The 11,379-nt window shown below is 47.7% G+C and overlaps 1 protein-coding gene across 1 annotated transcript; it reads right to left on the bottom strand.

Annotated features, from left to right (window-relative positions):
- Nucleotides 1-4,064: 4,064 nt before the first annotated feature.
- Nucleotides 4,065-11,329, bottom strand: ALAS1 (5'-aminolevulinate synthase 1). The gene is made up of 10 exons (XM_042019708.1): nt 11,042-11,329; nt 10,070-10,276; nt 8,928-9,083; nt 8,626-8,848; nt 7,980-8,164; nt 7,231-7,410; nt 6,898-7,062; nt 5,511-5,779; nt 4,896-5,058; nt 4,065-4,345 (listed from the first exon to the last, which is right to left on the bottom strand). Exons 1-10 carry the CDS (start codon nt 11,232-11,234, stop codon nt 4,185-4,187), a joined length of 1,902 nt encoding a protein of 633 aa, XP_041875642.1. The 5' UTR covers nt 11,235-11,329; the 3' UTR covers nt 4,065-4,184.
- Nucleotides 11,330-11,379: the final 50 nt, after the last annotated feature.

Genomic DNA, 11,379 nt, shown 5'->3' with positions numbered 1-11,379 from the left:
CTCTGTGCCCAGGATGAGATAGAAGATCTGCGAAGCCGGCTGTAAAACATTTTTTTAAAAAAAAAGTTTAATGCAAAGAAACCAACCCTGAATCATCTTCCCTTTGACATGGAGGAGGAGAAGGGGGGAAGATGCCGCTGTGCGGGAAGCAGCCTCAGCGCAGGAGAGCTCCCTCTGTATATAAATGCTAATAAGCCAGGCTGACGCCACCAGAGTCATTTGACGAGCTGAGTCACCCTTCTCCTCCGGATCTTGCTCCCCTTCTGTGCTCGGTAATTTTTAACTTGCCCAAGTATTGAGGGGGAGTGAGGGCTGTGCCCCTTTTCCCACCTGTCCCACTCCCTGCCAGTGCGGCCATTCCAGGTGACAGCCCCTGTGCCGAAGGACCATGATGCATAGTCATGAGACAGATGGCCAGGAGCAGCCCAGAGGCTGGGCACCCTTTCCTTCTCATCCTATCTCATCCTGTCTGCTGTCCCATCCCATCCCATCCCATCCCATCCCATCCCATCCCATTCAGTGTCCTATCCTGTCCTCCAGCCCATTCTCCATCTTCCATCCCTTCCTATTCTATTGTCACCTGTCCCCTCACATCCTATCTCATGTCCCCCATCTCTTTCCATCTCCTGCCCTCCTTTCCTGTCCCAGCTTCTCTTTAAGGTTTGAGCTAAAAGTCTCGGCTGCTGCATCACTGGGCATCTGGGCTTTGAGGCAATGCTTGGGAAACCCACATTTGGTCAGCAGTGATTTGTGCCACCGCAGGGCACATGGCATTTGCCTGGCTGGGCAGGGCAGGGCACCTGCTTCAAATAGAAAAGGGGCAGCTGCAGGGGGCTGTGTCTGAACACCCACACAGCCAGCCCGAGTGCTCAGGTTTTTTAAGACTCAAAGGTTCATGGACTCCACAGCAAATGAGCTGCAGGGTAAATGATAGGACCATGATGGTTTTCCTTATGGGGTTCCCAGGTGGGAAAAGTCAAAATCTCAGAGGAACTAACTCCTTTGGCTTCCACTCCTGTGAGAGCTGAAGCAGAGGGGCTGCAAAAGAGTTACACCTGTTTGTAAGCTGAATGTTTGAATTAAGAGTCAGCTGGCACCTGGGCTGTGAAGCCTCAGGTGTCTGTGGGAAAGGGAGATGAGCCCTTGTCCTCTCGAGAGCTCTGTGCCCTGCCCACAACCCTTGGGGAACGGCAGGAAGCAGGTAGGAGTAGCAGGGAGTGTAAGGCTATTTACCTGTGGGGGTAAGGATATCTGGGATCAGCCCCCTTGGGACTGTGCAAGACTGGGGGTCTGGGTGGAGAGGAGGGTGCCTAACCTAACCTGGGGATGATGAGGGTTTGGGATCAAGCTGGAGGGTGGCTGGGGCACAGAACATCCTAAATAACCAGAAGTCCAGCCGTGCTGGTGCTGTGCTAGCAGCTCTGGGCCAGGGGCTGCCTTGCATTAGGCTTTTGGTGCCTTGAGCCAGTGTGTGCCCCAACAACAGTGGTTTGGGGTGAGCCCACACACACATCCCCCATCCCAGTTGCTGGCAGCAGGCCAGGGTGCAGTGCAAGGGATGTGTCCCAAAATAAATGGGTGCAAAATGGGACACCAGAGTGGTGAATTTGGTGGTGTTAATAATGCCCCTGGCCGTGGTGGGAAGAGGACTCCCCTGCAGCCTCCTCCCAGCAATGGGGAGCACGTGCTCCTGCTTGCACTTGGAATGGTTTTGCTGCTCCTGTAGCAACCTGGGGTTTCTCCGTTGTGTAAATAGGTTGGGAAATGGAGGAGGGTATGAGTTTAGGGCTATGCAACGTTTAACTAGATGAATTATTTTGCCCCAGACAAATGTTAGCCATGGCTTTATGGCTGAATACTTGCTTCCTCACTCTGTCACTGCCATTGTCTGGCTTTAAACATATTTTACTGATTACTTCCTCTATTATTTTTTTCCAGGAACCAAACTAAAGTTTACATAACGTATCCCTAGTTATGCAACACCCCATTCAATTTTTATTTGCTGGGAAACAATATGTGTTTATTTTTTATTTCTTTGTCTTTTTCATTGAGGAGAATTTATCCTTTCAATGTGCCATTGGATTAATCTTTCTTTTGCAGTTAAGTGATGGACATCTGCTGGCCCCTTGCTGTGCCCTGGTTCTCCTTTCACACTCTTGCTTGCCAACACCACTGCTAAAGGTAATTTGTCACAGCTGAAGTTAAGAGGTGTGGAGGTACTGACTGCCACGTGCTGAGGTTATTCGTGTTCCTGTCATTTCAGAGGTTGCCAGGTTTGAATCCTGGGGTTTGGTTCTCTCCTGTGATTGATTTGGAGGAGGAACTTTGGAGATTTCTGATACCTGGTACCTTTCTATGTCTTATTTCTTCTTGGTAGTACAAAGTGTTGAGTTGCTTTTATAAAAACTAGGAAGAAAAACTGGGTTTATTAACTGGTTTGTAAAATGGACTGGGCCAATTCTGAAAGTTTTCAGTGGAAAAAAAAAACAGAAATGCAAGTGACCTGGTACTGTCAGAACATGGCCATATGTGAGTCAACATGTTGTGTTATCTCCCCCACACACTGATTGCTTACAGCTGTTTACTGATTGTTGCCAGAGTGTGCCATGACATTGTTGGCACGTTGTGGTGCTGGGGACAAGGTCCTAGGGAGAGGCTGATGGAGGAGCTGTGGCTTTTTACTTCATGTCTCCAGTTAATGTAGTAATATAACCTAAAAGATAATGAGAAGAGCTCTGTGACAGATGCATATTCATTGAGTCTTGGGCCACAAATTGTTCATGGCAAGGACAGATGTGTCACATCCTCCCTTCTCCAGAACACCTGCAGGTGGCAGAAGCAGCAGCAGCCCCTTAGTGGGCTGGACAAGGGCTTTTTAAAAGTAGCTTGACTGCTTGGGAAGCCAAATGTTTTATAAGAACTCTTCTGAGAATAGCAGGGTGCTTCAGTAAATGCTTAAGCAACTGGTGACTTCCAGCTGATGGAGCTGATGATTTTGCTTTAATTTGGGATTCTATCTCCCCAACACGTGGCTATTTGTGATATAATGGATCCCTAGTGGGAGGGAGCCTCACAGCACACATGTGAGTGTGACAGCAGGGGGAAGTGCCAGCGTGGCTCCTTACAGCCAGAAAACAAGAGTCCCTGGGACAGAGTGGCTATTCAGGGGCTTGTGGAAGCCACTGGAGCCATTCTTGGACTTGCCTGCACATGCAAGGAGCAGCTCAGTGCTCTGCTTGACTTCACACCAATACTGACCTCCAAGTCCCTGTGCTTACCCACAGAATAACCTCCCCCTGTTCAAAACAGGCCTTTGCTATTTTCACCAAAACATGAAATAAGATGGCAATTGGGTGTTAACAGGCCTACGGTTTCAGAAGGGCTGCAAAGGGAGTAGTGATGCTCTCCTACAATGACTTCTCAGAGACCTGAACTATTAAATTGCTTGCTGACCGTTTTTACACCAATCTAGGTCTGAGTGCACTGAACAGCAGCTCATACAGACCTGCAGAGACAGAGGCAGCTAGAGCCAACCTGCATTGACCACCTGGAGTGGTGAACACACCTTCCTTCTCCAGCCCTGCCACACCAGCACCTTGCTTTTCTGTCAGGTAGTCAGAAAATTCCACTTAATTAACCCCATTAGCACCTTCTCCTCAGAGTAGCAAATGCCAGAAGGGGAATGCTTGTGCACAAAACTACAAAGGAGGAACATCCAGCAGAACCCATTTAAATGCCTGCCTCCCACAACATGGAGGCAAGCTGCTTATACAACGTTTTTAAGGGGCTTAAGTTTTAGTGGGCATGTAGTACTACATGTGCATGTTTTCAAAGGCTTTCAGGGAGATGCCCCACAGAAGCTATTTTCTCTTTTCATAATAAATAAATCCCATGCAGGAAGCACTACAGACGTTCTTTGGGTATAGTCATTGGACAGGTAGTAGTTCAGCTGAAGGACATTAAGCTGTAGAGCAGTTTTATTCCAGCAAATGCCCTCCCAGCCCCTGACACTTCAGTTCCAGTTATGGATGGGACACAGAGAAGCACACAAACACAACTGGGCATCATGGCTCTAGAAATTTATTTTCAGAGCATAGTGTTTCAGCTACAATTAAAATACTTGAGCAATTAAAAAATGCTACCGACTGGATACTAGAGCTAGACAACACCTAACACTGTTACTCTCATGCACTGACAGATACTAGTTTGCTCATGCCACTGAAGTAGGCTCGTTCTCGTTCACTCATCACTTCAAAATGCAGCGGTCGTCTACAGAAGTTGCATTCGGCTGAGGAGTGTGGTTTCAGCTCCAGACCAACATCATTCCATGTAGCCAGGAGTTTTTCTGTTAAGAAAAGTTTATCAAGATCAAAGCTTAAGACTGGATTGCTTTAGAGAAGCAGAAGTGTCAGCATATTTATTCTCCTAACAAGTGAGCAGGGATAATAGGATTTCACTCTGACACAATCTACCTCTTGAAACAATGGCTGCAACTAAGTCGTAGCTATCCTCCTACCACCTCTCCTGACAGGATCAAGAAGGATCTACCTTCTCTGGACAGATCCATGTTTAAGGTAAGCTAACAGCTCAGCTGAGGACAGCAGAGTTCTTTGGGATCCACATAACATGTGAAGATTGGTTTGGACAATGCATGAGCAGAGCCCTGGCTGGGTGTAGGTCTGCACTGGCCTTGCACCCTCTGTTCCACATCACAGTGCACTGCCCTTCACCTGTCACATTCCAAGCAGGGAAGCGTGCAGGATGTGCTGCAGCAGTGGAAAGACACGGTCCAGCTCATGACATCTAAAACTTAAGTGCTTCCCAGTCTCATCTTCAGTACAAAGACTGCACAGACAGGCAGTATCTTCACTGCACTGATGCAGGGGTCCACTCACCAATAAAATAACTCATCATCTGAGGGGTGTGGTGAGGTGTAGGGGCGATTCGGAGCAGCTCCTCTCCACGGGGAACCGTCGGGTAGTTGATGGCTTGGACATAGATGCTGTGCTGGCTCATCAGCTTGTCACAGATCTCTGTATTCTTAGCAGCATCTGCAACCTGAAGTTCAAAATCTTAAGTTACAAGATCAACCAAAAGATGAGAGTTGGTAAAACTGTCAGCCCAACTTAGCAAGCCATAGGAATCCAATGGGGCTGGTAAGTAACATGTATGTCAGAAAGAAAGGTTAAAAGTATGCATTGCAGAGTATTCTGGGCACAAGATCACTGCTGCAGCCTAGGCAGGTAGCTGTTTATACCCCAAATCTTTTTACTAGCTTGTCAGCAGTTTCCTTATTCTCTGTACACTGTTAAGACTGTGGGTTTCACACACTTTCTCCCTCTATTTTATATTTACACCAGGCTTCAGCCAGACTCCAGGCACATCGCTGCTGAACAACAGGATGAGTCTGAACTTTGTGAAGGCAGCAACTAATACCTGACGGTGCAATGTGCTCATGGACAGTAAAATGAGCACCACAGCCCTGTGCTAACAGCACCCTAAGTGCTCACCCTTATGGGAATGATGTGGCTGGGGCAGTGCACCACGGGCAGCCCCGCATCCATCAGCATCTGCCTCATGAGCTTGACGTTGCGCTGGTGCTGGCGCCTCAGCAGCTGCCCCTCGGCGCTCTTCAGCGTCCGCACGGACTCCAGGGCCCCCGCCAGCAGCATGGGGGGCAGGGACGTGGTGAAAATGAACCCGGCGGCGTACGAGCGAACCGTGTCAATCAGAGAACTGGTGCTGGAGATGTAGCCTCCCACACAGCCAAATGCTTTGCCTGAAGGAAAAAAAAAAAAAAAAAAAAAAAAAAGAAGAAAAAGGTAACTGGGCTGGTTCTTTCCACCTATTGGAATGGTGTGAAGTATTGGGGCTTTTCACTGGGAGGAATGGGTTATTTTGGCTGCACACTTAATGTGGTCATGGCATGTAACACCCCCCCCCCCGGCCCCCCCCCATAATCTTGTATTTACTCAGCACATGGGACAGCTTTGTTTTTAAGCCAATCTTGGTAACATGGATCTAGTTACTGCACAGCAAGCACAGTTTATGCCTCTCTCAAATACTCAAGTTTTGATTTTGGGGAAGACCTTACAAGCCCAATCATAAAGCAGGGACTTCAATAGTGACCCCAAGTGATCAACACTAAGTCTCTCAGCAGATTTAAAATAATCTGTTTCAGAGATGCTAGAAATAGCCCATGCTCCTAAGGAGCACAGAAGGCTGTTAGTGTAATTGTGCAGTTGATACCAGCCCTCCTTTCCAAATGTTCAGAGCAGAACATAGCCACAGACAGAACTAGGGTGTCTGGTGAATGCTTCTGCTCCTATTAGGCTGTAACCCAAGACTTTAAGTTCCAAAGGCACGAACTTTCCTAGTCAGTTTTATTTATGTTTTGAAAGCTGTTTAAACAACCTTCCAGTTTGCAGCAGTAAACTTACTCCTGAGCCTGCATTCTACTCAGATAATAGCAGTTGCTTCAGTACTTGCCAAATCTCTTTACATAACTCCCCATCTCAGGTTTCTAGATTAGGAGCACTCCATTTCACATAAAGGAACTAAGTACTACTAAATATAGAGAACTGCTCTACTAGCATTCTCACCTGAATTTCTTCTTGAGTTGTATAACATGCTACTGCAGGACTTTTTGCTAGCTTGCTTAAAGAAAAACCCCAAACAAAGCTACCTTAACTATTTGTAAGGCAGTGTAAGTAGCTTAACAGAAGCTTTTCAAACTGTGGGGCACACTTAAATCCCTTGGGCTTTTTGAAAAATCCTAGGCCCCAGCAGCCCTTAACAAGTTCATTTGACTAGACTGCTTTTGAGCTAACCCATTTAATTTGGCTGCTCAGCAGCTTTGCTGCCTCAGCTCCTGCAGAAGTGCCAGGCTGTGCATACCAAGCGTTCCAGAGATGATGTCCATCTTGTGCATGATCCCATCCCGGTCTCCTATCCCACCTCCTCGGGCTCCATACAGCCCCACAGCATGCACTTCATCCACAAAGGTGATGGCCCCGTGCTCATGGGCCACGTCACACAGCTCTTCCAGAGGACAAACGGCACCTGGGAACCAAAGCAGTGACTGGCAGTTTAGGATTTTCTGCATGACTGGATAAACCCCAGAAGTACCCCATAACAACCCTTATAGCACTGTACACATTGAGACCTAAAACAGATGATTTGAGGACTAACTGCACTAGAAGCAGAGAGGAGGCTTTGATGTTCACTTACCATCCATTGAGTGAACAGTTTCAAATGCAACAATTTTAGGGGTGGATGGATCGGACTTTTTCAATAGCTCTCGAAGATGGTTGACATCATTATGGCGAAATATGTGTTTTGGCACCCTACTGTTACGGATCCCCTGGATCATGGAGGCATGGTTTCCAGAATCAGAGTAGATCTCACAACCTGAGGAAACAGCCCAGTTACATTTTAAGTATAGAAAGCATTAACTGATTCCTAGCATTGCATTATGTATAGGAAGAGTTCGGGAAACAAGGGTAGCTTGTTCTTGAAAGTAATGCTTGCTCTTGATCAGAAGAGCAAGTTACAGATCATGAAGCAAGAATAGTATTTAAGGTTTATTTTAGGCGTTCAAACTAACACAAATGAGAGGTTGAGAAAATAGTTATCTAACTCCCCTAACTTCTGAAGCGAGAGAGAAGTTCACCCCCTCCAGGGGGAGGACAGTGAAGATCCACTGTCTCATTTCCAGGTAGAGTTTAAATGCAAGAACAGAAGACTCTGCTTGTCTAATTCCTCCAGCAGTTCCTGGCTCATAGATCTCAATCTCAGTAGGCTGATACTGTGATTTGTGTTGAACATAACTTGAATATTATATTAAAAGTATCTAACCATACTCTGCTGATGGATTAGGATGAATCCTCACTTTGGACAGCTATTTGCAAAACATACTCCCAACAGCTTGGGGCAAGGCTGTGTTTTTGTGGCAACAGAGGGGCAGTTTGACATCTCACCTGGCAGCATTTTAGCTAGAGTGAAGAGAGTGGAGTCATTGGCTACAAAGCAAGATGAGAACAACAGTGCTGCATCTTTTCCATGAAGATCAGCTAGTTCTTTTTCCAAGTCGACATGAAATTTACTTGTTCCTGATATGTTTCTTGTGCCTCCTGCTCCAGCACCATGTTGTTTCAGTGTTTCCCTAAAGAGGGCCCAAGAGAGGCATTAGCATAGAAGAATAAAGGATCGTTGCTGAAAACATTCTAGTAATAGAATATAATAATAATCAGGACTGTTCTAAAAAAGAACAGTCAGCAAAAAGCAGCTGTTGGATCTTTGAGCCACCTGCACACTCAGGAGTCCAGTGAGGTCAGAAATCAGTGACCAAGTACAGCTGCAATATAATATCCAGTTTATCTGGTAACATCTGGGGGCTTCTAAGGAAGCTCCAAGGAGCACAATCAGTGACCAATGCATACGGTGCAGCCCTGGATCTCAACACTAAGCGACCCACCCCAGCTCAAGAGATGAGTGTAATCTTAACTGCACACCAAGAATCACATCAGAAGCAACTTATGTACCACAGCACAGAAATCGATTCTTCAGAAGCCTTCCCACAAAATACAGCTTGAAAACACCTCTTAAGAACATGGCACTACTCACATAACTGCTCCACAGACACGAGGGTGCCGGCTCATGCCCAGGTAGTCATTGCTGCACCAGACAGACACCTCCTTCTTGGTGATCAGGGAATCAGTGTAGTCGTCTGCCATGGGGAAGATCTGCGCCTTCCGGTTCACGGTCTTGAACACTCGGTAGGTGTGATCCTTCTTCTTCTCATCTATCTTTTTCTCAAAGAACTGATCATACTGGAAGGTGGATACAGCTGAAAGGAGACAGACTTCAGCGCACAGGAAATAATCACAACAGACCAGGCCTGGGGGGGTTTTGCCAGACATTCTTACATTTTGGCAAGTTATCCTGAAGCAGATGAGAGACACTTTCCGGTCTTTGCTTCAGCATAATATCCTTAAACTTCTTGAGCAGGTCACTCTGCTCTTGTCCCTCAGTCTCAATCTTTCTCACTGTGGAAGTAGTTGGTATTTTGGCAAATTCTGTACCTACAGACATTGTAATAAATTCCAGTGAGTTTGTTTGGTTTAAAACAAAGTGAAGTAAGTTGAATTCAGGAGAGCAAACATTTTAAGTTAAACCAACACTTCAATCTTTAGGAAGGACATGCCCAAAACCCCATGTTGATCCTGCTAGGATCAACTGTTTTATTTGCTTACAAATTTGCATTGGACAAGACAGAAGGATTAGTCTTGCTAATCAATCACAATACAACAGGCAATTTCCTTACAACATATTTGGTTCATAATGACTCAGAGAACCACACTATACAGCTACAGCATTTATCTGAAAGGACTGGTACACGCCTAACTGAAGGCAGAGTTCTAGTCAGCTGCTTCCTTTTTGTTCTGTTAGCACAGGTTTATTTTTTTAAAAACTATGCCACAGAAGGCAAACAGAAAAGTAAAATAAGCCTCCTGAGACAGGCAGCAGGGCTTTACTGATACTGCTGAAAAGTTCCTTCCTTTGAAGGACAGCCCTTCCGCACTACCACTGCGAGCCAGCCAACACCCTTTAGTTCCATAAACACAAAAAACCCACCCCAAAACCATTTGCCTGCTTTCAAGCTTGGATTTGTGCTGGTACTTGCCTGGTGTCTCGACACTTTTCTCCATCTTTGGGTATAAAACCTTTGTCTAAACCAGCATGCTGGCAAAGCTCTCTTCAGATCCAAGCATCTGCTTGGGTGCAAGTGTAACAGCTTGACTCACACATCTAGAGCCAGCCAGCACATCAAAATACAGCTCACGGTATTCCCACTTCAAGATCACCCAGGGAAACCCTGCACAATGTCACAGGTATGTCATTAACACCTACATTCTCCAGCAGCTTTTCCCTGCAGTCTCCCATAATCCCAGCTGCATCATTTCAGTGGTGCAGGCCCTGAGCATGTCAGGCCTGGCACACTCCAGAGCCAAGTCAGGCACCAGAAGCTCTCAGGAGGAATCACTGCCTCAGTGCACACAGAACATACCTTTCCTGTCCGCCTGCATTTCCTGCACATCCTCCTGCAGTTCCAGGCTGGCTTTGCAGAAAACGTTGCTGTTCTTGTGATTCATCTGAGCTGCCAGGAATGGGCATTTGGTAGCTGTACTCTGGCTAGTGCTGGCAGGTGGGTGGCCAGCAGGAGGCTGGGTTCCATCTGCATGCTGCTGGGCCACCTCTTTGACATTTTTGGCCTCTGAAATGGGGGCAGTGAAGGGAAAACATTTCAGCTTCATCATTTTAATACACTGACTTAAACTCTTCAATCCACTACTTTTGCAATTAATTTAGCAGGATCCATTCAGAACTATTTAACTGAGCAGTCACATTTTAATTATACAAGCACAAAATCTCAGTAACACCCAAGGGACATCTGATTTAAAATGCTAGATCTAGCACTGTACCCTCTGAGGGGTAAAAATATCTCTCTTTCACTCCCAAGGGAATATTTAAGAAAGCACTGGATGTGGCGCTAACTGCCATGGTTTATTTGACATGGTGGCGTTCAGTCATAGGTTAGACTCGACCTCAGAGATCTTTCCTAACCTAACTGTGATCTTGTGATTTTTTTTTTTTTTTCGAGGAGTTCAGAGATTTTTCAGCCATGCAGCTTCCTCTGCTGCAAGCCTCAGCTCCTTCCCCTGAGTGCCTGGGGAACAATTCCCAAGGAATGTTCCCGAGTGGCGTGAAGGGGCCACTGCACCACGAGAAACACCACTCCGAGCTCCAGGATCCCGGATCCCCACCCGGGGCTCGCCGCTGGACGCCCCAACAGGCCGGTCCCTGATTCGTGCCACGGTCACAAATTTCATTACCGCGGACATTTCAAGGATTAAGCAACCCCTGCCCCAGCGCTGCCTATTCCAGAAGTTTCCTCCCGTGACATCCCATGTCTGTGCTATTTTTTTCCCCTTCGGGGGGCCGCGTGTGACCCTCGGCTCGCTCCCCCGGCCGTACTCACCGCGGCGGCCCGCGGGGGTCTCCTCCTCCGCCTGCTGCCCGCGGGCGGCGGACGTGGCGAGGGCGGCCGCCGGGGCCGCCTCCATCATGCGAGGGCAGTGCTGGGCGTACAGCAGCAGCGACGGCCCGGCCTTCTGCAGGAACGCCTGGGACACACGGGCCAGGAACGGGCAGCGCCGCACCACCGCCTCCATCCTTGCTGCCGGACGGGACACCGGAGGTGACGGCAAAGTGACACCGGCGACGGGGACGCGACACCGGGATGTGCTCTCGCACTGCCGCCTTTATAGTCCCGGGGGCGCGGCGCAGGCGCGGTGGGGCTGCGCAGGCGCGGGGAGG

This window comes from Corvus kubaryi, unplaced genomic scaffold (genome assembly GCF_017639235.1).
Source record: "Corvus kubaryi isolate FWS band 111438036 unplaced genomic scaffold, C.kubaryi_AGA036_p1.0 124, whole genome shotgun sequence".
NCBI classification, from domain to species: Eukaryota; Metazoa; Chordata; class Aves; order Passeriformes; family Corvidae; genus Corvus; species Corvus kubaryi.
This window is presented reverse-complemented; position numbering and strand designations above follow the sequence as displayed.